The sequence below is a fragment of the Lepisosteus oculatus genome, chromosome 24 (assembly GCF_040954835.1).
Source record: "Lepisosteus oculatus isolate fLepOcu1 chromosome 24, fLepOcu1.hap2, whole genome shotgun sequence".
NCBI classification, from domain to species: Eukaryota; Metazoa; Chordata; class Actinopteri; order Semionotiformes; family Lepisosteidae; genus Lepisosteus; species Lepisosteus oculatus.
The window spans coordinates 15243600-15270408 of record NC_090719.1 but is presented as its reverse complement, the minus strand read 5'-3'; the positions used below and the strand labels follow the sequence as shown (position 1 = coordinate 15270408).

Below are 26809 nucleotides of genomic sequence, written 5' to 3'. Positions count from 1 at the left end.
GTCTACGCAGCGATTCATCACATCTGCAATGCAGCATCTCCCTCCAGGCTCGCACCCTGAGCCGATTTTTCTCTGCCGCCGGGGCGTTGCTGCTGCTCATGCACCAGAAGGGGACCGAGCTGTGACAGTGTGGTCAGCTGGGCTGAAGCTGTTCTTCCTCCTCCTGCCTGACTTCTAATGGGTTTTTATATTAGCTTAAAGACCTCAATCTCCAGTCTTCCAAGATGGAAGGGAGATAAAGCAAGTCTTAATTTTTCACGTTGTGAATCCTTCTTCCAGATTGGACCTCCGGGTCGCTGCGCCCTCCTGATTCTGGCAAAATCAGCCCTTCACTCGCACAAGCACACACCCACTCCAGCTCCGCGGACAGCGCCTCCTTGCGGTCTAGTTTGGGAATGAAGTTGCCGGCTGGCGTGTCCCCAGTGCAGGTGTCGGACCAGATAATTCAAGACAGACTCTGAAGCGCCTCCCCTCTGAAGGGCTGAGATCCAGAATGCACAATGAGGTGCTAACGGCCCTGTTTGCTCTGAAACTGACCTCTATGGATTTTCACACCTGTCACTGAACCCATGACAAACATGACCTCAGTGCGCCAATGCGCCTCTCACCCAGGGGCACCCCGATTTCTTCAGACAGCTCGATCTAAAGACGTCAGCCTGCACTGCACAACAATGACGCACCTCCTAGCAACAGATCGGTGACGAAAGCACTTCGCCCTTCTCCACACGTTTTCAAAATGCGTCCGAGCGACGCCTCTTCATGTTCTGCAGCTCGTGCGCTCGGGGCACCTCATCAGCATAAACCATTAGAGAGACAGAGCCACAACTTAAACACGACGGCACAAAGAAACACTTTTCCAAGCACTCTGGCAGTTAATTCTTGGGGGAAAAAAAGTCTAAATGTTTTAGGTATATACTAATACCTTACCAATCACTCCCCCTCTTTTAGCAATGTACGCTGTTCTACATTTGAGATTCTTAAAGAATCATTTAGAATCAATTAAATTAAAAAATAGAAAAGTGCCAAAGGCAAATCATGGCAGAATTGGACAAAAATAAGCAAACTTCACTTTTGCTGGCATTTACATCTTCATTTTTACTGTAGAAATGCACATGTACAACCAACATTTTGTACATCAGAAGTGGCAGGTTTATCAAATATTCTGGTACACGAGTTAAAAAGTGTACACACTATCTGATGCACGCAGTACATAAAGAAATGAGGGGTGATGAAATCTGTAAATTAGAAATCTTAAGGAATACAACCAGTATTAAATACAACTTTTAAAAAAGTCGTTGTTGGCAGCAATGAGGCTCATGGGGGAAAAAATGCATTAATCATCCATTCTCTCAGAGCAGGCTATCTGCATCTTTTCAAAGGACCGTGTGATATCTTCGCAATCCTCACATTCTTATGGAATTGGAATGCCAGCGAAGGGTTCGAATCCAGCTGCACGACCCCCCTCCCGAAGCAGGAGGTACACAAGACAAAATCAAGTGCTCTCCCAGCGAGCCAATCCCACAGGGCCGGCGGACAGGAGACGTCATCGCCCTGACAACTTGTCCTGACAGGCCCCGCTGAGCCTCACTGCCTGCCAGAGCCTATCGCATCCTCGGAGCGGAGCCTCTGTCCCAGACCTGTCCCTCCTCGCCTCCGGAAACGAGAGAGGAGGTCGGAGCAGGGAGCAGGGAGCTGTCTCAGCAAGCGCAGGCTGCATAGGAACAGGTACAGGTTCCTTCCTCGTTCCACGCTGACAGGCAAAGAAAAGAAACCCCGCCTTCTTCAGGCGAGGGCTGGAAGCTGAAGAAAGCTCCGCAGCTGAAACGTTGCGTTTCTTTTCTTTTCCTTTCAGCGTGGAATGATTCTTTACCCAATCTCAAGAAACATCCGCAAGAAGACAAACAGCTGGTCGTGCCTTCACCAGCCACCACTGCACCGAGCTCGGAACTAATAAATGTTAGGAGCTCGTTCCGGGGCAGGAAAAGAAAAAACAAATTCCCTTTAGAAGCTGAAAAGGCTCAGAGGCTGCAGTGAGCCCTACGAGCAGGAACACCAGGCTGCCTGCCCAGGGCCTGTGCCCAAAAACAAACGAGCTTCTACCGCTGCAGCCCGTCAAAAGAAGGGAGTGATGGCTCTTAATTACTGGAAAACGTCAGACAGACAATCTGAAAATGCAACCAAAAGAAAAGCTTAGGCAGAGAAATGTTTTCCAAATATAAAAAAACAGGGAGAGCAAGGTAAGCTGTACAGAACAGTGGAACAGGTTTCTTTTGACAAGCTACGAGGCTGTTAGTTGTTCAAAACTCAGCAGCTGTAGACCACAAAAAAGGAAACTTGCACAGAATAAAGGAATGCTTTTTCTAAACAAGCCAGGGGGGCCGCTGGCTGTTCATGCTTTGAACAAGTAAACCGAAAAAATGCCCTTGGAAAGTTACACTGTGTGTGAATTGCCAGACCCTTGACTGGCTGAAAGCGGATATCATCTCCCTATCTCGGGCTACATGAAGCTCTGAATAGTTTTTCTGACTTTCCATTTTTCCTTTAACTGATCTCCCGGGCCTCACCCTGATGCTACACTAGCAGGTTCAAGCTTACTTCCCCTCCATTTCACGCTTGTTTTACGAGTGAATAAAAAGCAGAGGACGTCATGAACATTAAACAGCGGCACAGCGTTCCCAGCAGGAGCAGCCGGCCTGAGTCGAGACCTGTACTTCGTCGCTTCAGAGTCTGTCTCGAAGCAGGGGATGGGTTTAATACATCCGAGAAAGGTCTGAGTCACGCCGCGGCCGAGTCAAACGACGTTCGGAATGCACCGCCCTTGAATCAGCCGCTGCTCGAACCCGCGCTCGGGGGAGGGGAGTCTTCCTCGTCACTTCCCACAAGAACAGAAGAGGTGCTGTCCGGGACGTGGAGGAGACCGCGGCCAGCCAGTTCCTCAGTCTGATACAAGAGCCCAGCAGCCCACCTCATGCCTCTTTGACCTTTAACCTCGGGCCCCGCTGCCAGCAGGGAAGCGCACTTCCTGTGCAAGGCGCCGCCATGCTGCTGCCTGGGACACAGGCCTTCTTCACAGGCGGGACCTGCTGTCTGGAGGGACAGGAGGAACTGCACCTGCAGCACGAGGATGTTTAGTCTACACATCGCTCGATGTTAATTGGCTACCATGTTGCCTACCGGTAATCCAGACACCCACAGCAGTCTCTAAAGAGCGCAACATTCAGCTGGATAGACAAAACGTGGAAGTTGTTTCAGTTTATTTGGATGACGATGGAAGAACAACAGAGAGTTCGCATTTCGCCATGGTAACGTCAAAGCCTCTGTCCATCTTTCTTTCAGGGTCCGCACCACCGGGACCCTGCGGGTAGTCTCCGTCACGCAGAGCTACGCTGACCAACCTGCGGGAGGTACAGCTGTCTGGGAGATACCAAAGATACATGGAGGGGCTCCAACTATCTGGGAGATACCAAAGATACATGGAGGGGCTCCAACTATCTGGGAGATACCAAAGATACATGGAGGGGCTCCAACTATCTGGGAGATACCAAAGATACATGGAGGGGCTCCAACTATCTGGGAGATACCAAAGATACATGGAGGGGCTCCAACTTGGAGGACGTCTGCCCGAAGACGGCGACTCGCGGGGAAACTAAACCAGGAGCAATAGTCTTAGAGCCAGTAAGACGTTCCGAGGGCAAGCATCTGTCAAAACTGTGGTTTAGAGCATACTGAACGGGTTAGGCAGAAAATTAACTTTAAAAGCTCGGATCCAAGAGCTTTCGTTACTCTTTTCAACATGTACAGGGACCCGCGCTGTCTTTTTACCAACAACTTCACAGGCTTGTAAGCAAATTGGCCTCAGAATGAAGGAGAGACCTGCGGCACGAACAGAGAGAGTCGCTGGTCGACGGACAGCAATTTGTTAACAGCTATTGACAAAGTTCCTTCCCCTGGAAATGCTTTGCTAAGCAATGTTTAATTACCCAATTACTATGAAAGGCATTTGTGCTTATTTTATCTGTATGAATGCCAGAGACCTCATTAATATAACAAAGTTAAAAAAAATGTATCTGCCAATTCCCATGACTGTCAGGCCACAGGTTATTGTTCAGCAGAATCGCCAGCAGCAGTATTTGTCATCTAGAGAGGATGAGTTGTTCTAAGAGGACATTATTTCCACCCTATTCACAAACTAGGCCTGTTTCTCAGCACAGTGGATCTTGTATAACCACAAAAATAAAAAAAAAGACATCACCATGGAGATGGAGCACACAGCAGAACTCCAAACAGTTCGGGAATATGTTTTTTTACCGATGCAAATTAAAAAAAAAGGAACTACTGTAGACGAGTCAGTTCAAAAGAACGAAGGCTATACCGTTGTTTTATTTTATAAAGGCCAATTAATCCCATCGGCCCAGATCTCTTATCAGGACACTGACTGTAGTCAAAACGGAACGTTTGGGTCGTTTCTTCTTTTCTAACGGCTTGGAGAGGAGCAAACAGCGCTGGCCAGTGAATTCAGGAACTACAGCATGGCTCTGTAACGCAGCGCTCCATACGTGAAGCTGTCACACTGCAGACAGAGGAACAGGGAGAGGACAGCAGGGAAGAGGCAGACGCCTACATACACAACCAAAGGCTTGTCGTGTGTAACCCTGTAACCCTGGGCAGGACCCAGGAGCTGAGCTGCACCGGTGCAGAACTGGGGTGAAATGCAAGGCAGCTGCTCTTCAAATCGGAGTGGCGATTAGCGTATGAAACCTGTGGAGCTCGGCAGAAGCTCAGTCCTTGTTATTAATAAGCCTCTGTTCCACTCTGCAGCTCAACGCCGTGTCCCAGCATGGCTGCAGTGCTGTCACTAGAACAGCCCTTCTCCTTCACTCCTTGTGAACTGCAAGAGTGGCTAGTGCACCCCCTCCACCATTCCCCGTGCTCCCCGAGTCACAGACCAACCGGGCAAGGCTGGACAATCAGGGGCTACAGCACAGAGCACAAAAGCTGTTTATGTGCCTGGCTGTGTGACCTGACTGCGAATGAGCTGCTCAGGCAGAGCTGGGAACAAACAGCCTTCATTACCGAGACAAAAAAACCTACTGCTGCACCCCGCTCCTTACCCACCCAGTGCAGCTCTCGGCCTCCCAATGTTAGAGCACATGCAGTAAAACAGGGCGAAAATAAAAAAAACAAACTTCTAAAACAAGGGGGTTTGACAATAAACGGTTCTTTAAAAGGCAATGAGAACCAAAAATCAAGCACTAAGTGAAAAAAACCTTGAACCAACAGAGGAACTTCGAGTATAAGTATAAACGAGAAGAATACTTCCTTAGAAAACCGGCAGGAGCTCTGTTAACCTTTTGACTACTCTGATACCACGTCCTACATTGAAGAAAGTGTTCAGGACGGGGTCTGGGGAGTCCCACTCCACTCTTCTCCCAATTGATTATTAATATCTGGTGCATCCTATTTATTCCCCTCATAAAAAATGTTCCTGAGTGGAGACGAGATGAATGTGTTAAAAGGCCTTCAGCAGGAGGCCGGCTGGATTCTTCAATCCCAGAGGAAGTGGCCCACTTTGGGTCCACAACTTTATTTAACACAATGCAGCTGCTACTGCACTGAGGCCACTCTGACGTTCCTGCGTTTCAGGCATTCGGGCGTCAGAAGGACGATGAAGTGCGCACACAAAAAAAAAGAGGGAAGAGAAACAAGTTGCCTTAAGACAAATCCCAGGTGCTTCTGCCAGAGCTCCAGCCGGGCGGTTCCTGCGCACTGGACAGCCTGGGCGTTTGTACCCCAGCCGGGACAGGAGACGCAGCAGGCTGACCTGCTTCCCTGTGCAGACGTACACCTCCCTAATCTCTCAATCCCTTAATTCACGGCCTCGTACCGTATCCCAGGAAGCGGGCTTAGCCCCAGATGGCCACCCGAGGAATTTCTCTGAGCGCACTCACACGAGTCCACAAGCAATAATATTCCGACCTCACTGCCGGTTTCTCACTCATTCAGTACCGTGTGCTTTTCTAGACATCTCAAATTCTCACACCGATTCAGTCATTTTATGTGTAATTGTTTTGTTTGTTTTTTGATTGAGGGCCCATTTGAAAAGAGACAAGGGTCCCTTATTAATAAGCCAGCAAGTAAGCTTCTACTGGGCTATAATAATCCGAAAGGCAAGTCAGCAATTCACAAATGAAATACATTTTGCTTTTTGACTCAAGGAAATTGGGTTGTACACCAGTCATAACCGCCTAATGAGGGACACCGGAGCACGCCAAGCAGATCTGGGATACTTTGATCGACCTCTCATGCCTACCTCACACACAGCAAGAAAAGACAGGAAAGGAGCAAATAACTGGGTAGTGCGAGACTTACACCTACAATGCATGAACTGAAAAGCTGTGCCTCAGGCGCACATGAAGAGAGCTCTCTAATCTTTCCAGACATTTGAATTAAAACGCAACAGTTCACAAAAATGGGACAATGCGGAGGTGTGGCAGCCACCGCGGCTGTCCTGCGGCTTTCAGGTCCTGGGCTCGATTCCATCCAGAGCACCTTCCGCGGGGAGTCTGCACGTTCTGCCCCGGTTTCCGGGGGGATTTTGTCCGGGTGCTCCAGTTTCTTCCCTCCTCCCGAAGACGGGCTGTGGAAGTTACTGAGCACCTCCAAACTGCCTCTGCTTCTGCGTGTTTGTGCATGCCCTCCCATAGTCGGGCATCCTGCCTGCACGGGGGTCAACCCCAATGCCCCTGCTTATGCCACAGGCTCCAGGTCGGCATGGCTCTTGCCAGGAATGAGCGGTTATGCCATGATGTTGGGATGAGATGACTTTTTATTACATTTTTGGACAGGACTGGGACTGTCTGATTCGATATGAAACCATGAGAGAAGTCAATGAGAGCTGCTTTAGAAGCTCTTTTATGTTGTTTTGTGGTGATCGGGCCAATCTCCATTCTGTGCTCAGCCATAAATAGAAAATAATCCCCACCAGCAGCGAGGAGCTTGTTAACTTGTCCCCTTGTGCCTTTTTAATTATGCATTCACACAGCTCCCCCCCAGTCAGGGCTGGCTTCAATGAGGAGATGAGGGAAGAGTAAATGTATCACTTCTCCAGAACCGCTCCTGAGAAATTAGTCCTGTTAGAGCCGTGTGATACTTTACCAGCAGAAGCACTGCCAAGAAAATCTCACATGCACAACAAAAATACTGCAGACATCCACGCACAACAGCAGATGGAGAGAGCTCCTTTTTTTTTTTACTCTGAAGAAAAACATCCAGTCACATTTGATCCTTGCAACTTAAAGAAGTCGGTCAGGCAGGGCAGCACATTCATCAGAAAGGATTCTCTGCGGAAGACTTATCTTGAGATATGAGCAGAGCAGATGCTCGTGAACAGACACCTGGATTTGCTTCATCCATATGGAGAGGGTCATTCATTCCTGGGTGAAGAATAACAAACCTTATGGAGTCTGGCTCAAACAGGGATCTGGGATTAGCATAATCACGCTGAAAATAAGGCCTCCAAACAAGGCACAACAAAAGACAGAGTGTCCCAGCCAGCGCGTGCAAGATTAGAGGGCGACTCTGACCACTTGTGAGCCACAGACTTCTTCCTTCTAGAGAGGACGTCGGGGCAAAAGCTGACCTAGCATTACAGAACAGAAACATGGACTCCACAGTCCAGCCAGACACCAAAGGCAGAACTTATAAACAACCGGGGGCTTCAAGAGCCCTGGTGACACCCAAAAAGACATCTGGGGCGCTTATCCACACACCTGTTCCAAGAACAGCTCCCACTGCGCTTGAGACTAGAGCAACCTCCAGTCTGACAGATCTTTCACATTTCAGGGGGACAGCTTCAATGAAAACTACAGAATTAACAAGGCCCAGCTGCGAGACTGTGGTGAATTATGTATTAAGCTTGAGAGAATGAGGGTTTCTCTGGACTTTTGTCTTTGATGTAATATTCAACGGTTCTTCTGAGCGGCTCTTCAGGCCTCTTCGACATTTTTGTGCTTTGCCCTTTCTTCCTGGTACAAAAAACAAAAAATCGGAGCTGTTCTTTCAAAAACGCCCCCTCTGCCAAAGCCAGCGTTTTTATTCTGTAAACCCATTTCCGAGTACCGGATAACAGAAGACAAAATAAGACGATAATGAAAAATCAACACCACCCAGACTGGAGTTTTATTCTCAGCCAACTTGCCACCTTATGTGGCAGCATCACGCCCACACCGGATTCTTCAGCAGATCAGTCTTACAAAATAAAAGACTCGGGACTGTAGGCATCAGAGATGTAATGAGGGCATTACCAACTCTAAACACCAACAAGAAAACGACACACTGAACCATCTTGCCCTCGCTTATTAACTGATCAAGCAGCAGGGGGAATGTTGTGGCTGGAGCACTTGTCTTTCTGTGCTTCCTCATTCCTCCCATATCGACAGCCTCACACAAGCTGTACACAACAGGGCCACAGCGACCGCAAGATCTAAACCGCAGGCACGGAAACCAAACGCACACAAAGTGAGCGTGTGGTGGGACCCTAGGTCCCTGCCTCACTGACAGCCCTCCTGCAGGCTCGACCTCCACCTTGCCTCCCTCGCTCTCGTCCAGAAAGCAGTGCGAGGAATGGAGAGCCGCTCACGCCCACAGCTCCTTGTGTGCGTCGGCTAACAAGACACTATGACAGGAGTCACTGTGGCTCTCCCGGGACGATCGGAAACAGCTGTTTTGCGCACGTGTTTAGAAAAGCGCTTACGTGTCGCACAGTCTTCACAGCCAGTTCAAAACGGTAAAAAAAAAATAGGACATCGAGAGGCGAGTTTAAAAACGATCGCCAGTATCTACTACTGCATTGGCTACCTGCTATGCTCAGATGACAAGTGGCAGCTAAGTGTGCAAGTGGCATGTCTAAACACAAAGCAAACATGCAGAACCAACATTGCCGGAAATCGTGACAAAGCAAAAGCACAAGCAAGAGCTGCCAAACAAGCAGGCAGCTTGTTTGGCAAGAGGAGAGGAGAACAAAAAACTTGAGCAGAAAAAAAAAATCACTGCCGAGAGATCGGTGTTACAACAGCAAACACAGGTGTGTTACACTCTGCAGTCATCATCCCACACGACTACATTACCGAAGGGTGGGAACGCGAGGCAGGTATTTTTCCACAGCATTGTACTCGGATAAGAAACTCTGACGCATTTTAAAAAGAAATCCTACAGGAGATTCGAAATAACCTAATAATGCAAGAAGCTCATATATTCATTGGCTTATAAAACGATGGAAAAATACTGGAAAGACCAACGCAAACAGTTCCCAATCTCTGAATCTTATTCAACAGATGTATATCGATTCACAGGAAACCTAATGAAGGTGACCAACACTTAAAGCACAAGGTCTACTAACACTGTTCTTCCCACCGTCCACATGCTGGTAGGTGCAGTGGCTTCTGGGAAGCCTGGCCCCGGTGTGAGTGAGTGTGTACCCCGCCTTGCGCCCACTGCTCTCCCCTGATTCAGCGCGCGTCTCTGCCCAACAGCACCACGTGCCTGCAAGCACCCAGGAAGCCACAGGGGGCCCTGTGTTGGCATGAGCAGAGGGTCCTCCACCCATCGCGTAGCACATAAGGAATCCCAGGCGCAGTGGGCTGTGTCACCAGCCGAGACTCGAACCCGTGAACCCCCGGGTCACGCAGCCCGATTCTTGGCGAGAACCTTTTCCTCCCAGCTGGGCTGCTCCGGAGGCCCGTGCATCATGGCTGTAGCTGCGGATGTGTGCAACTGTCTTTTGTCAGCTGAAGAGTCAGCTCGGTTGTCTGCGAGGGGACTAAAGGAAAAAATACGCTCCATCCTGGACTGAGCCCAAGGCTGGGACTGGGGGGGGGGGAAATGTATTTTGATTTTGATTTTCCTCTTGGCTGGAAAAAATGAGAAGCCCTGCAAGTCTGCTAGCTGAATCATCTTCCCAAATGAAATAAAAGGAAACAGAAAAAGTGATCTTTCAAACCAACACCACCTTTCGTACTGACATCTGACAGTTGTTCATCCCTGCTTCAGACATTCACAGAGAAGAGAAGCTGTTTGAAATAAGGTAACAATTAAGGGGCCTTATGAGCAAAACACACTTGCGAGATGTACAAACGTCACTAAATAAACTGTGTTCAAACGGAAAAACCTTTGAAATGTATTGACTGACAAACAGACTGTTAGTAAAAGCTCTTGTTGCAGTGAGCCCCGAAAATTCCTCTCGAGTCGCCCGAGGAGATCGTCAGCAGGGTGTGGGAAGTCATTCGGAAAAGCTGGGCTTAACTGGCTGTGCTGGGGGCTCGGAGAGCCCAGAGCAGGGAAGCCACACGGCCTACAGCTCAAACCCCAGCAGCGCACAGAGCCGCCTCTACACACCAGTTCACATGAGCATGAGCTCATCTTCAGCCTAGGTCTGCATCTGAATAGGATTTTCACAGTGTAGGAAAAGAAACATCACCCTGGAGACTCTCTAGCAATCCAGTGGATTGGACTGGGAAAGGCGGATTGTGATGCAGAAGTGTCCAAGTTCTGCCAGACTTCCACAGGCCTTCCTCTGAGGAGATTGTTCTTTGTCTCCCTTTCTTAACAAGAAAACCTTATTCAAGCCGGGCAAACTTCTCCCACAATACCACCTACGCTGCAAAATCTAGCAGCGGCAGCACGTTAGCAGATAAGCAGGCCGTTGGCTCCATAAAAGCTAGAAAAGACAGACAATTTAATTAATCAAATGTGACAGCTCGCCCTCATCTTCCTGTTATTCGCTCTCCACAGCTGAGCGGCCTCTTCAACACAAACAACCTCATCCGCGAGGACACGGAGAGAGAGACAGACGGGGGTCTTGGAAGAAACAAAAGCCTGCCTGTTAGCGATATCACTTTGCCTCAACTGCCCCTGAACACACTCCCTGAAACACACACACACACACGTTACTCACAACATAATTACGCAGACACCCCACCACCACCGTCCCACAAAAACCACCAATCTTTGAGCAGGACAAACAGCGCAGTGAGAGGGGGGTCACTCACTGCAGACAATAACGCAATGAGCTATGACATCACAGCCAGCCTGGGCTCCGCACAGACACTCTTTGTTGGACGCGCAGGGTGACACAGAGCGGGAGTGTGGACCAGCTGCCTGGTACCGCGGACGGGACGAGCCGTCCCCACAAGACACCGGCACGCGCTAGCGGGCAGTCGGCCCACCTGCTGCGGCCTTCAAAGGCACGTCCAGCCACCCCCCAGGAATGGACAACGAAGAGGGAGGGGGCAAACGACACAGCAGCATCCACTGCAGGCCACACAGAGAGCCAGGGGGAACAGGAGGGGCGTTCCTCACTGACAGAAGAGGAAACAAGGGCAGCATGGTGCCAGTTTCTTCTTCAGAGCTAAGAAGACAAAAGCCAAACTGCGTGTTTGTGTTATATGATAACACTCTGCTTGAAGTCCCCACTAACCTAAGAGCTGCATGCAAAACACCGCCGAGCGGACATCACTCAAGCTCTGGGCCGCAGACAGTTGAGCTGAGCCCAGGAACACCTGGTGTGTCGACTGCCTGTCCCCAGTCTTCTTCTGAGAGCTGCAGTTTCTCTTCTCTCTTTTCCATGAAGCTGTCTAGCATGCATGGGGAACAGAAATCTCTTTCGGCTTGACCACATCCAACATGTTTGCTGTATCATTAACTCAGGCCAGGCCTGGATCCCTTTCTGATAAACACGTGCAGAGCCAGTAAGACACAGAATAAACACACCAAAGCACACAACTCTCTGGTTGCTACTGGTTAGTTTCCAGGTCCTATAAGCCACATGCAACAGGGAAGCAACCATACTCATTTTAATATCAAACATTGCCTGACTGCACATGCACCAGAAATGTCAACTACAAAGCAGCCAGCTCCTGTAAACCCTTTTCACTTGCAAAACCCAGATTTACTCAAACTACTGCGTATTAGAAGCCTTATCTTGCAATTCATTTCCACTGAAAGGAGAGGAATTACATACACACCTCCAATACCAGAGTGATAATTGCATCAGTTGTGATTTAGAATGGATAACTCACCCTGAACAGATAACATGGCTGTTTCTCACATGAACAGAGGGAGATTAGAAGTGTCCCATGAATTGACACGTCTGTGCAGGAAGGACAAAGCGATGATGCCCACTGGACAAGAAGCAGCAGGCACTGGAAACATGCCCAAGGATATTTCACATTACACAGAGGGCTTAGGGCAACAGTGGACTGCAAGTCCACAGACTGCAGTACAGTAATAGTACTGCTTGTGATCCAAATTCATGCAATAGCACTCATTTATCTCACTCATGCAGCTAATATCAGAACACAAGCAGCACAGCTAACGCGTGTAGAAATCAATACTTTATATTCAGAAAATCATGAAATGTCAAAACAAAATTAAAAGCACCACAATCTGATGCAATGCAGTGGCTTGTTGAGGGTGGTTATTCACACGCTGAATGTTCCCATCTATCCTTCCAAAACAGTTCCAGCCTGTAGAAATTAGTTAATTGAGCCGAGATGATACTCTTCGATCACATGCCTTTGTAAAGACAGAGTCGTCCTGCCAGGAGCAATAAGGAAGATTACTCATGCAGCCTCTTGTCTGTGCAGCTGGATTCTGGCTGGGGCAGCCAGCTGACTGCCACTCCCCATTGCAAAGTCGGGAGTAACTGTGGAGGTAACATATGGACTAGCTGGCCTGAAGTCAACAGTGGTCTGACGTAGTCATCCGTGTGATGCCACTGTGCTAGAATTAAAGACATTTAATGAGAACAGACCACGCCAGTACAGAAAAAAAACTCCAGCGTTTCCCCAGCACCATACTTTCATGTCACTATCAATATCAGCATTCAGTACATATCTGCATGAGACCAGGCTCACCTAGGCCCATGTGTTTGAAGCTGCTCTGTTTTATGCTTAGTGTTGTCTCAGCTACGCGCCTGGGTTGATCATTTCCAGAATCCTGTCATTTTAAAAAGGGGGTGTGGGGGTACCCGAGTGAGTAAGGGAACAAGGACATGTTTCTGAGGCCAAGTGCGCAAAGTGTGCTTGACGTGTAGCTGTTACTCCGGGTTTCAACAGCTCTGTTCCTACAGTACTGCCGTCACCAACCCCTCCCCACCCACCCACACACAGAGCAAAGACGTCTGGAAAATTAACGATCCCTTCGATGAAATAAAACGATCGATTTCAACTATAAACGGAGACGAGAAACAGTGGAGTGCTTCTTATTTTTAAATCTAGAAGTTTGGAGTGTGTTACACTGGAATTCAGTCGATTGAGTCTGTTATCAATTACTACCCAATACAGACGCTGGCCAGCTGGTGACCCATCTCCCCACCCTGCAATATAGGCTTGATGAGAGCTTGTAAACACTCACCTGATCTCGAGCAGAAATACAGCTGAACTCCTTTCCTTCTCATGATAAAGAACCAAGCACATCACTTAACCCCTTTTCCTCCTTTTTTTAAAAAAAAAACTAAGATGAACAACTGATCGAAGCTAAATGAACTTTGCACACCCAGCAATTTAGGTATGTTAGTTTGAGACTGGAGTTGTGGTATTTGAAATATCCTGTTCTTGGGCCAAGTCTAGACTGCAAGATAAAAAGGAAACTGAACGAAACTTGAAAATATCACTAGCGCCACTTGCATCTTTTCTAATTAAAGACGAAAAACCACTCATTGGAGTCACTAGAGCTTCACACAACCTGCAATCACGTTATTGCAATTCCGGGTTCAGGACCAATTCTAACATACCTTTTATCATACTGTGAAAGAGGTGGTTTGCGGACATTTCTGGGGGTAAAACAGTTTTTAAACATCATCCTATTTTCTTCCTTTGAGCAGCTTCTTATTTATCGGGCCTGAGTGAAATTCAAGGCAGTAACCATCTGGCATGCGACACAGCTCGAGTACAAGTAATGGAAAAACAAGAACACATTACAGTCGACACACTCGCTGTTTACCCAGCTGGCGAGAGACTGTTGCACAAAATTTCTTTGTTTCTGAAAGTTTCTGAACTTTAGCCCAAACAGTGGGGCTCCTTCTCCTTTATTTGGATGATCTAACAGTGGTGCTCAGCCCCCTTTCCTGAAGGAACTCTCTCTTCTGTTTTTTTCTCCAGCTGAGTTCTTAATCACCGGCTAACTGATATCAGTTTTGTATTGGGGGCAGATTTGTAAATGTGCTTGTAACTCTTAAATGGTGAAATGGGGTTTGTAATTGGTTTAAACCTGGTTCCAATTTCAAGTTTCAAAACTGCCCCATGTCTGTTCATCATCAATTGATCAACTAGTAAAAGCTGCTGAGTCAGAACTAAGAGCAGGCAGGCCAAGAAGAGTTCAGCACAGGTCTGACAGTATTGGAAATCGTGACTTTGAAGCAGGGCTTAGTGATGCCCAAGACCGACCAAAGAAATGAGTTAAGTACAGTGGAGAGCTTGATCAGTGAGCATTCGCTGAAATCCACTACCCCACTTTGTCTGTGAGCCGAGACCTGAAAACGCCTGGCGATTCCAGGTTGAAACATTCATCCATTTTCTCATCGTTTTATCCAATTAAGGGCCGCTGGAGCAAGGCAGGACACACCTTGGGCAGGACCCCAGTCCATCACAGGGCACACAGACACCCTCACTCACACCAGGGGCACTCTTCCCAGAAGCCAATTAACCCACCAGCACGACTTCGGACTGTGAACCCACTCAAACACAGGCAGAACACACAAACTCCACACAGACAGCACCCCAGGTCCAGAATTGAACCCAGGGCCCCAGCGCTGCCAGGCAGCAACACTAACACCCCTGGAAAGAAAAGATGTAACGGTTAAATCCACACTGAAAAGCAAAAGGAAGAAAATCTTTTGGCTGTTGAGTGTGACAGCTCTTGAACAGGGTCTCCTCCATCTACCTTTCAGCGTGGAATTAACCACCACGTGTTCCCTTGAAGTGTTAGCAAGCCAGCTAATGAATGAGGTCGTCAATTAGCACTGGAGCAAAAAACAGCTACGACAGCGTCCCTCCAGGACCGGGACGGACTCTTGATCGCGGTATTTTTCAGAGACGACTGAAACATCGTAATTCATTCTGCGAAGCGAGAAAGACATTGGTGCAGATTCTGCCCAACGGGGTAAAACTCCCATTCTCAGCTGCTGTCCCGTCGATGGAATAAAACCCGCGTGTTAAAATGCCGAGACCAAGCCTTTCAACAAGGGCAAGCCAAAGATGGATCTGATGGATAGACACTTTATTAACCCCGCGGGGGAAATGGCAGAAATGGTAGCCGAGCGGCTGGGTGCCGCTGCTGAAAAACAAAAGTGGAAGTCCCTACTTTGACACGTTTGTAGCGCAGTAGGTTTCAAAGGGGACCGATACACACGCATCCCGTTCAAATTTTCACCAACGAGAGTCTCTCTCGGACCGTGCCTGTGGACCTGGTTCCGATGGGGTCTGCAGCTCTGCGGTATGGATGTAACGCGAGCTGCAGAGGTCACGATTCCAAGCCACGGGGCGACTTCCAGGGAAGCAACACAGCAAGAGCACAACAGCTCACGAGTCTGCGCCTCCCCAGAGCCACGGAGCTCAGACTACACCCGCATTTCACAGAGGTGTTTACGCTTCATAAACAGTGAGGTGTTCGTGCTGAATTGGGTGAAATGATAAGGATAAGGAATCGCACGGAAGTAAACCGTTACAAACTTCCAAGGACAAAACACGGTAATAGCACACGAGTAATTTCCTCTAGGGCAGGAGAGGAGTAAAAAAAGTCTCCTCAGCTAAACTACAGCATGATCGTAACAGCTATGGCGTTTCAGGCTGAACACCACTGCGTCTGTAGACTACGCATCCTTTCTACACAGAACAGAAATATATTTAAGTCTATATTTAACGCTCACGACACTTTTAGGTTTTTCCTCAGCCAACAGTAGAACAGTGTCACTGAAGAGTTTCTTCTTGCTACTGCGAACGCTAAGGCAGACGGCAGACAAACAGGTTCCCCTGTCGCTTTCAGTGTCGGAAAAATAAGTTAAGTTTTCTCTAATTTTATATCCGAAGGCGCTGTTGCGAATTGGTGATGATTTCGTACACCTTTGTAAGAAACAAAAAGAAAGGCCGATCACGTCAAAGCATTTTAGCTTTCTGGCGAGCAAAATGTGGTTGAGTTGCTCAGATGCCTTAAACTGACTTGTCATCATCAGTCATCACCTGACACAATCGGTCCCGAGAAACAATTCAGGGCAGTCAATTCAATCCAGTTCAATCACCGACCCCGTGTACACGAACTGTCTAAACAAGACAGGGGAGGGGGGCACTTTTGTCACACTTATCATTTGCAATAAACTGGATTTATAGACAGACTGAAATATTAAAGCTGCACTCGCAGATGTTCGTATTCAAGCAGCTGGTCATCATCATCATCAATAACAATAATAATAATTATACCTGGACGATGAAGTAGCGAAGTCCCCTCCGTCCAAGAGCCGGATCTTGCAGAAGAGCATTCCATTGACAAACGGCACAGCCGTGAGCTCCTCCAGAGTAAAATTAGTCTGAAATTTGAATTTCTTCTTCTTCATTAAAAACGCCATTGACGAAGACAGGTCTGTGACTACTGGTCTTCAAACCCGATTCAGTGAGACCGCAGCGAGACGTATAAATAGTTCGTTTAAAAGAAAAAAAAACAAATCAGTAACGAAACGATGAAGTTAAAAATAAAATCCAAATGGGAAAAGAAAAAAAAAGGTTAAACGAAAATAAAAAGTTTCTGGAGCATGGAGGTTAGCGGCGATTTTAATCTGGAGCTTGGAAATTTCTCTTAGGGAGTCCGTCTCGGATCAGCATCTCTGAATCGCCCGCAGCGAGTTCCGGCAAACCTGCAAGCATACAAGAAAAATCACTTAAAACGGACATTAACAAAGACACCCATGTGAAGTGCACGCAAAATTCAAAGGAAACAAAAACGAAACGATTATGCGAGTGTACCTGCGCGCTTGTATTTAATCCGGACAGCACGCCTCAGCGCACTGCTCGCTGAACTATCGCCTGAAACTTGAAAAACACCCCGCAAGACGGGTCCTCCGGGCTCCAGACGGTGCTCGGTGGGCGCTTGACGTGCCCTCGAAAGGCTCTGTTAGCAGAGGACCCTGTGGGGAGATGCTCCAACGTGCAAGAGTCTCCACAAACACTTGTGCGCAGCGAAGCGCAGAGCGGTCCCGGCAAATAATTTTGGTTACTGCGCCTCTTGTCGGCGCTCAAAACCGGTCTCGGTGCCCGGGGCTCCTCTTTTTTTAATTTTCCTGTGCGGATTTCTAGATGAGTCCTCCTGGTAGCTTCTAGCCTGCCTGCTCGCCCGCCAGGGGAGATGATCTCCTCCTCCAAAGCGGTGCGCCGCGGTCTGCGCTCCTGCGCTGAATCACAATGAACGCGACTCGCTCGGTCTCATCCAGACTGCAGTCCTGCACACTGCCGCCCGCTGGCGAGCACGGGAGCCAGCCTCCGGAAACCTAATGCCGGGCTTGATACCTCCAATTATTTAAAAAAAATAATGATCACAAACAGGCACCCAAATATTAGCGCCCGTGGCACAGGAACGCGACCGCTTCTCTTCGTGGCTCCACCACTCACTGGCCCGCAGTCACAAGCCCCCGGCCGGCATAAGCCCTCCTCCTCTCCCCGTGTGCAGGCAGCCAGGCGCCGCCTCCCAGCCCCGCACGTCACCGGCCCTGCGCACAGCCGAGCCCCGCCGGACTCGCGTTTCTTACGGAACCCACGCAGCACGGCTTCTTCCCCACGACGGGCGTAGTGGCAAACGCAGAATACCACCGGCGAGAGACAACGCGAGCAGTTCTCATGGAAACTGCGCAGTTTGACTGGCCTGAGGGAGGACTGGGGGACGGGTGAGATTCACAACCACAAACCTCTACTACAGAGGAACTAAGAAGTTACTGCCGGCACTTTTGGAGCATTGCTGTGACAGCTTTTGGTGATATTTGTACAAAATAATAGTAATGATTTTTTTAAGTAGGGAGCTGCATCAGCATGCGTTGGCTGCAAAGGAACAAGTCAAGGTTTATTCCATGGTGAAAAGAGAAGAAAAGAAACGACGTTTCTGCTGTGGAGCCTTCTTCGGGTGTGTGAGAGAGATATCGTTTGTCAGAGTTTGTCAACACTGACTTATTCATGGGTCATGCCAATAAAGCATCTTGAATTATATAGGCTTTTCCTATGTAGGACATAGTGAATTTTTCTCTCTCACACACGTGAACCAGGCTCAATAGCCTTCTTATTATATAATATGCATATATATTATATGCATTATTATATAATATAGTATATGCATTATTATATAATATAGTATATGCATATAAATATTTAACATTATAATGCCCCCCCCCGCGTGGCAATACATTCACAAAATTAAAATCAGTGAGGGTGGATGAATTCAAGTCAAAGATGATAACGAATACTGTGATGTCATGTTATCATTGTCCTGGGAAGACTGCATCTGTGAGGAGCCTGTCAGGGGATTCAGACCGACCCGTGGCGCCCAGACTCGCGGCCCAGTAAAATAACATCGACAGGCCAGGAGCACGTCTGCAGCTCTCGATCCGGAAACCTTGTGAAACGCTAAAAATAAAGGTTTAAACATAACGTTGGGGAGCCACGTGAAAGAGAGGGGGAGAAACTTTGTATAGAGCGCCACCTGCTGTCTGAATTAAGTCATATCCGTTCGTATCACGAAGCGGGCTGATGCTCAGAGGTGGATGGGTGCCATACTCACTAAACAGTACTTTCCATTGTCTTACTCGGATTCAAAGTCGTACAGCTGCCAAATAATACCGTGTTATGATAATAAGACTTATATTTGGGTGGAAAGTGATATCCTCTTAATCGTTTGTCTAATTTACCAGGCACTCAGACTGGGGCTTTTCAAACGTAGGTGTGTAGCTAATCACGCAGATCCAGCACACAATGAAAGAATATCCCCATTAGCACTCGCGTTCAAATTGCTGAAGCACACTTGTAATCTTGGCACGTACAAACAGACTGTACAAATCACACAGCTGAGCAGTCACAGCCAACAATGTTTTCAGTAACTCCATGGACAGGGCTCTCAAACTGAGCTCCTGGGAGGCCTGTTGTCGTCTGGTTCTGTTCCAGCCCCGTCCTCAGCTACAGAGGTGGTCTGATTTTTTATTTCACTGCGCGACTGGAATACATCTACCCAGGCTCTGAGGTAATTTGTATGTAACTATCCTTTTAATGAAAGGATCACATATCTATAATTTCTTCATCTTGAACTGTCATGCCTTGAAATCCAGAGTTTGAGGTGGGCAGGACGACTGTGTAAAGCCAGGCTGTGTGTGTGTGTGTGTTCTCAGCAGAAAGAAAGCTCTCCCAGTGCTGAGAAGGAGGTCCAGGTCTCACAGTGTCAAAGTGCAGAAACTGCAGGGACTAAAATCATATTATTACAAGGGCATCCATAAGCTGGCTCAACAAAGTGTATCTCATATCATGGCAGTCATGTAGAAGGCTGGCTTTTTAACCCAGGGAGCAGAGATGCTGCAATAAAACTGTAGAATTCCACGGTCCGTGGGCAGAGTTACCTTCAACATTGCAGAACCCCAGAGACAGATCAAAATCGTGAGTTCATGTAAAAAAAAAAAAAAAAAAAAAAAAAAAAAGGACAGTGTAACAGGAGGCATCATTTTTTTATTGGAGAAGGAAAAAAAAAAGGGAAAACGAAACAAGAGTCGATAAGACGCCCGACTGAATGCATTCCTCCCTCTTCTCACTTCCGCAGGGATAAAAAATAAAAATACAAAGGGGGGAAGGCAGTAATAAAAAGAACTAGGCAAGTGCTGAAATAACAGTTCAAGCCAAGATGAGCTGAGTGTTGTCCCAGATTTAATAAAACCCTGACAACGACCCCCCCAGCCCCAAAGCCCCCCCGCGCCGGCGTGACGGACCCGGACACACACTACACGGGGCGGGATGCCACGGGCCACACCGTGTCTCTTTCCGCACGGCGCTCCTGAAGAACTGCCATCTGGCCAGACACCGCCAGGGGGAGCTCCTGCACAACAAATCACCCCGGACACGGTCAGACATGGTCAGACACGGTCGCCTGTCTGTATTCGGCCCCCGTTCCCAGCACGCCCACAGGGGTCTGGGGTAGTGTAAGAGAGGTCTGTCATGATCTACACCTCTTCCTTTGTACCGGCTTTCCGAGAGAAAGATGCCCGTCATCAGGCTGGGCTTATTTGAGGTCCGCACAGGTCTCAGCGAGTGAATACCGTTCACCATTGCTGAACTGCATTTGAAAAAAACAAAACTTGTGAAATTGCAACTCTCACTCACGTACAGCTGACAGCTACACTTAATACCCTCCCCACCCCCACCGAAACGAAAGCCCACACCAGGATGAGGGTGGCTCCCACAGGGCAGTTAGGTCCAACCGCGTGCGCCAAGCCTGGTGTTCCCCTCGTCCTCGGCCAGGCTGGGGCTTGCACAGAGGCGCGAAGGTCGATTTCCAGATGCCCTCCAGCCAGGGGGCTGCGCAACCAGCGCACCGCTCATACAGCGCGATGCATCTTGGTGCTCGCTGGAGGAACAAAAAAAAGTCCGGAATCCCTATTAACTTTTCAATAAATGCACTACAGAGCACCGCCTCGGCGCCGCAACCGGCAATTTTTCTCTTTGTTCGCGAACGAACGAGAGTCTGGCCCCGCCTGGCCCGCCCAGGCCCGCGATGGGGTCCTACTGCGCGTCCTCCTCCGGCGCCGGGGGCCTTGGTTTGGGCTCGCCGGAGTCTGTGCCGGGCCCCGGGGCCGGGCTGCCGCCGGAGCTCTGCAGGAACTTGCGGAAGTCCTTCAGCGCTGGGCGCAGCATCTGAATGAGGGCGATGAGCGCGGCCTGCGTGCCCTCCAGCGCCTGGGCCTGGCGCTCCTGGGCGCAGGCCTGCGCCTCCTGCGAGCGGCGGATCATCTGCAGCAGGTCGTTCTGGGTCTCCAGGTGCTGCGCGATCTCCCGCACGTGCAGGTTGGTCACCTTCTGCTCCTGCAGCAGCTTGGCCGAGTTGAGGGCGATGCGGCTCTTCAGCTCCTGGGGCTTGATGGCGCACTCGGCCTGGGCCGAGATCATCTCCACCGGGGTCTCCGTCGCCACGGCGGCGGGGGCTTCGGTCGTGCAGTACTCCACCACCCCTTCCTCCAGCGCGTGGTAGGTGGTCTCGGCTGCCGGCGTGAAGAAGCAACAGACAAACACTGAGAAGGCTCTGGAGTCTGGCCATCGCAGGGCACACACACTCACAAACTCCACACACACTCACACACAGACAGCACCCCAGGAACTGAACCCAGGACCTCAGGGCTACAACACACACAGACACACAGACACACAGACACACAGACACACAGACACACAGACACACAGACACACAGACACACAGACACACAGACGGGTCAATTTGGGGACCATGTGGGGAGAACATACAAACTCCACACCGACAGCACCCCAGGAACTGAACCCCGGACCTCGGGGCAGCAGCACAGGGATGCTCACCACTACACCTGTGTGCCACCCAGGGCTCAACACGGTCCTGCAGTGGAATGTATTCCTTCTGAACACATTATTCTGGACTAACGCACAAGATCTGCGCTGGACTCTCCGCGCAAAAACTTCAACTCCATCCAGGAGCTCCAGGTTTAGTATTATCCAATGCCAGTAGGTCAGGAAACAAGAATACTTAAATAACAAAGACATTTAATTTGAATGTACTCATTTTACACAAAAGGACCACATTAGTACTTTTTTTTTTCCCCCATTTTGAGCATGGCAATAATCGAATCCTTGAGCTGTCCACGTCTGCGTCAGCTGGCCGGCCTGCGGCCCCGCGACCTCGCGCTCACCGTACAGAGGGGCCACCTGGCTTCTCGGGAATGGCTCAGGTGTAAAAACAACTCTTAAGAAAAATGTTTTACCTTCTAGCGCTTTCTGTACTTCACAAGCTGCCGAAGAGGAAGCCGTCTGAATGTCTGCAAGTTAAAAATAAAGACGGTGAGTCCCTGCCTCGCTGAGAGACCCTGCAGGGCCTGGCCTGCTCCCTGCAGCACTGTACTGGTGCAGCAGAGCACACTGGGCACCCTGCACCTCTGCTGCGCGGTCACCGGCTCACCCAGTACATCCGCTCTGAAAGCAGGAGCCAGAGGAAGCCAGCAGGTGGAACATGAAGAAAAGTGCATCTGAAACTGGGAACAGGAAGCACATCTTCGCTTTTTATTTTGACTCATGAGGGGAGTCAGCTTAACTCCTTGTGACACATGGATTTCCTGAGCACCTCACAAAACTACCATCATTAGGGAGCAAACATCCTTGAATTAGAGGCCACAACACATAAACCCGACTACAGTTCTACCCAGAACAGAGAAGTGTTCGTCTGCGGTGCGTTTATCCCGAAGCTCAGCCTCCTTAGCGTCACCGCCGCCCAGACGCTGGTCTGTGCAGCCTGATAACTGTACACGTGTAATCTGAACCGCGCATCTATTAATAGCGCGACTCATATGAGTCTCAGACTGTGACACAGGTGCGATTTTGAAGACGGCATCCAATCGCAAAAGGCCCCACCTACTGACACATGAAAGAAATCACGAGGAGGCGTGAGACTGTTTGTCTCCCAGGCAGTTAACTCGGCTGCTTTATTTACTCTGCAAAAGCCGAGTCCGGCGCCTAGACGTTTGAGGCTGATGTTGCAGTGCAATGAAAAAGACGTCTCCTCTAGGCTGGGAAAACGTGAACGAGCTCGACTTTCGAGACGTGCTAACGCCAGTGCAGAACAGCGTTGTAACCGTGCGCTTCTTATTGCGTGTATTTTTTCTTTTTTTAACTAACATTTTCAAAAGCCACTTCTATAGCTGTTCCTGTTCGCGTTGTTAGCCATCTCCGGCAATGCACAGCTCTGTATATTCTCTGAGTGACCGGGTATGAAAGGGATGTCTCTCTCCCCGTGCACTGACGGAGCCGGTGTTCACGGCGCACTTACTCTGGGTCAGAGTCACTGTGGTGGCCGAGCTCATGGGCACGGGCACCGTGATCTCCGTGCCCCCGTCCCCCGCAGGTAGGCTGATGATGGTCGCCTCCCCCAGCAGGTTGCAGATGCGCTGCTGCATGGAGGTGAGGATCACCGGCACCGAGGTGCAGTCGCCGGACCCCTCCATCGCCGCCCGCGCCTGGGCCACCTTCCGCCGGACCTCGGTCTTCAGGTCCGACCACTTCTTCTTGACCTCGGCCAGCTCCCGCAGGCAGGTCGTCACGGCGTTCACCCGCTTCAGGATCTCGACCCACGCGTTGTTCTTGGTGATGTGTGTGACACCGGCATTGAAGTGGTTAACCAGGACGTGCTTCTGTTTCTCCATCTCCTCCACTATAATCTCCACCTCCCGCTCCGAGAAATTCATTTTCCTCTTCTTGGCCTGAGATGCCATTTTATTAGAAATTCTTCTTTTTTTAAGAATAATGTACGTAATGTGCGTAGAAACCGTGGGATTTACTCTATAGATCTGCGCAGCGTAATGGCTTCCAGAATCGACTTCTTCCTCTTGCAGGCAACGTTTACGTCCGTAATGGCTCGGGCCCCGCCCATCTCCGCACGCCGCGGTTTCATTGGTTGGGGCCCGGGGGGCTCCCCCTCGGTTCCCTTCAGCGATTCGCACGCCAGCCTGTCAATCACAGGAAGCGTAGGCGCCATTGAGGCCCCGTTGAGCAGACGAGCACTCGGGGAGCAGGGAGTGTGCAGTCTGGGCGCTGTGTGGAGAAGCGGTCGGAAAGGCATTTTAAGCCGACTGCTGTTTATTTTTTGTACGCAAAGTTTTTTTTTATATAACAATCTCTGTACCGCATCTAATCGCGGCGGCTTTCGAAACCTGTGTGGGATTTTTTTCGGTCTGTAAAATAACCTTGTAAAAAATAAAAAAAAAGGCTTCGTGAGTTGTCCCCCCCGCCCCCATCTCCGTTGATGCTACTAAATTATACGCATCTTTGCGGATATTTAAACTAACGGGAGTGATCCGCTTTAAAGACAGCTTTTCATTTTGCTAAAGGTTGTAGTTGCTCTTGGCGGTTTTAATTCTGCACAGCCCTGGTTGTAATGGGTAACTGAGCGTGTAGCCTCTGTTTGCTTTTATAAATGGGTTTCACGTTGTACGTTACTTCAAATACAAATATTGAAAAATAGTGTTAAATGTTTACGCCTAGGAAAATATGTCCTTTAACTTTGTAATTTATTCTCAGGTTATCAAATATGATCTTACCTTCTAATATCCACTTACACTGTATCTCTGTACCAACTTGTTTTGCAAGAAGAGATTTTTATCATCTAACAAACCTCCGGCTGCTTTCATCTTTCTACTGTTTACAGCTACAGCCTCCACCCAGTGAGGAAGTTATTGCACAGATGCCTCTAAACTCTGAAAGTTTGTTTGTAAACAGCCATCGCCTTTGCTGGAGAAAAAACTCCCCAAGATAATCTGAACTGTTCACTTTGCACGAATGGTGAATGCTGAAACGTTTTAAAACCAGCAGAAACTCCACTGTCATAAATGTTTTTATTTTTAAAGAGACTGGGCACGGGGGTTGGTTTATTTTTGGTTATTAAATTCGACATCTCGAAATGCTCATGTGCCTCTTTGTGCTCTGTGAGAGAGGTTACAGATGAATGGAAAAGCCAAGAAAAATCTTCTGGACACATTTCCTAATTTAGGATGATTTGCACAAAAAAAAACAGCACTGCAGGTTACATCATATAAGTAGTATTTCTTACACAAAACACCTACTTCTGCTACTCGCCTGGAGAAGGAGGCAGGGCTACAGCGCAGAGCCGGTGATAATCTGCACTGCTCCCTGCGATTTTGTAGAATTTCTGCCAATAGATGCAGATTTTCATGTTTGCAAATCATACTAAACCAAATTTCAGAGCATGACAAAAGTACACAGAAACATAAAATCTTAAATCTATGAGAGTTTCTGATTCCTAATATGCTCACAAAACCATCTGAAAATGTTGATCCTCTATAAGCGGTGAGTAGATCTTGAACAGCTTGTGGCTCTGGACTGTGTTGAGGAGTACAGTGTGTCGGTCTGAAGTGCGTGTTCCACTGGTTTTCACTGTCTGACCGGAAGGTGTCACAGGGGGTGAGCAGGTCAGCCCTGTCCATCATTGGAACATTTTTACAACTCGCTGTCTCAGGAAGGCTGGAAGTATCGTTAAGCACACCAGTCATCCTGGTTTCTCACTTTTCTCCCCCTTCCCTCTGGTCAGCGTTGTAGGAACATAAAGGCACAAACCTCTAGATTCAGAGAGAGTTTCTTCCCACAAGCTGTCAGATTACCGAACTCCACCCCTTCCCCTGGCTCACACGGATGTGTTTTTATCACGCTGCTTGTCTGACTTTTTTTAAGCTGATGTTATTTAACTTGTGGTTGCTGCTGCTGTTCTGTGTTTTAAGTTTGGTGCTTACTTGATGTCTATGTATCAGAGCAGACATGCAAATAAGCATTTCATTGCACTTGAGCGCATGAGAAGTACACTGAACTGAGCTCGGAACTGGGACCTGTGGGTTGCCTTAGCTGGGGAAGGTGAAGGACATCTGGCTGACCATCCTCTAACCAGATCTATATTTCTTGCCACTGAGAACTGATCTGTTTTTCTGGGGTTCCTTTACCTTGGCCAAGTGATCTTGTTAGTTATCTGTCCGTATCCCTGACTATATGGCAGTCAGTGCTGTCACACCAAGGACAACAGTTGTATGTCTTGCAGCCTTATAAAAAGCTCTGTTTCGGGGGCAGCAGTGCAAACACAGAAGGTGAGCCTGTGCTGTTTGAGGGGTGGGGGTTCCCCAATACTTTTAAGAGTAAAGTATTGTGCAATGATTTTATTCGCCCTCCTCTCTACGTGCAACTATCTTTACTCCAGCCCAAGGCTAGGAATGTGCTTCTTAGACTTTCAACACCCTTGTAAAATGTGATTTAAAAAGACTTGCCTCACTGTTTACTTAAATTCAATGTTGAGGGGCTTATCTTACAAGAGTAAATGACCTTTGAAACACAAATTGTAGTGTGGGGTGTCTTTTCACATTAAGAGAGGACTAGACTAGGTCTTCATTTGGTCCTGTAGATATGCATCCAGGATTCACTCTCGTAATACAACTGATGGATGCATGCTGGTATTACAGCACAAGATGGGTTCCTGCAGAACACAAGCAGTTCCATCTTGTCGGGTAGGTTTTCAGGAGCATCAACGCACCATGTCTTCAAAGACCCCAGCGAGCTGAATTCAGCAGCGCGGTGGGGGGTAGTTCCTGACATCCACTTTTAATACCCTTGGGCTGATTTTATCAGCACACTTGAGAACCCACGGTGATTAAATCGCGGTTGCAATGCTGTTTAAAATTAAATTAAGTCCGAAATCCCGTCAGACGTTTTCACTAATTGATGTGTATTTTTTCTTATTCATGTGCGCCATCTGACTTCTTTTTTTTCTATCGCTCTTCACTCTTGCGATTCGAGGAATCAGCCTTACGCTGCAATCCCAAAAATTGCATCATGTTACACAATGAAGGCGTCATTTCTTTGCAGCAGGCGACAGAGAAAAACCGGCGTCACCATAAGCTATTTTGCAACATTGTGATTGGAATGCCTAGTACACGCAATACCTAGAGTCTTTTTGTTTCCCCCACAGTTACAAGTGAAACTCTTGAAGAGGGTCTATGCAAGCACAGTTGTCTCGG

At 48.6% G+C, this 26809-nt stretch overlaps 2 protein-coding genes across 2 annotated transcripts in view; both read right to left on the bottom strand.

Annotated features, from left to right (window-relative positions):
- The window catches only part of LOC102682869 (early estrogen-induced gene 1 protein), a 63001-nt gene extending 45302 nt beyond the window's left edge, over positions 1-17699 (bottom strand). The window contains exons 1-2 of the mRNA XM_069183455.1: positions 17010-17699; positions 16470-16900 (exon numbers count right to left, since the gene is read on the bottom strand). Of these exons, the coding sequence (XP_069039556.1) occupies positions 16470-16615 (146 nt within the window). The 5' untranslated portion in view covers positions 16616-16900; positions 17010-17699. The remainder of the gene's footprint in view (positions 1-16469; positions 16901-17009) is intronic.
- A 2023-nt stretch (positions 17700-19722) lies between these two features.
- Positions 19723-23632, bottom strand: naif1 (nuclear apoptosis inducing factor 1). Its single transcript, XM_006640780.3, has 3 exons — positions 23068-23632; positions 22010-22063; positions 19723-21262 (listed from the first exon to the last, which is right to left on the bottom strand). Exons 1-3 carry the CDS (start codon positions 23507-23509, stop codon positions 20787-20789), a joined length of 972 nt encoding a protein of 323 aa, XP_006640843.2. The 5' UTR covers positions 23510-23632; the 3' UTR covers positions 19723-20786.
- Positions 23633-26809: the final 3177 nt, after the last annotated feature.

Coding starts and splice junctions, on each gene's coding strand:
- naif1 (XM_006640780.3), bottom strand. CDS start 23,509: ATGGCATCTCAGGCCAAGAAGAGGAAAATGAATTTCTCGGAGCGGGAG. Junction 22,064..23,067: donor CACAGTGACTCTGACCCAGA/GTAAGTGCGCCG, acceptor TTTAACTTGCAG/ACATTCAGACGGCTTCCTCT. Junction 21,263..22,009: donor AGTACAGAAAGCGCTAGAAG/GTAAAACATTTT, acceptor TCACGCCGGCAG/CCGAGACCACCTACCACGCG.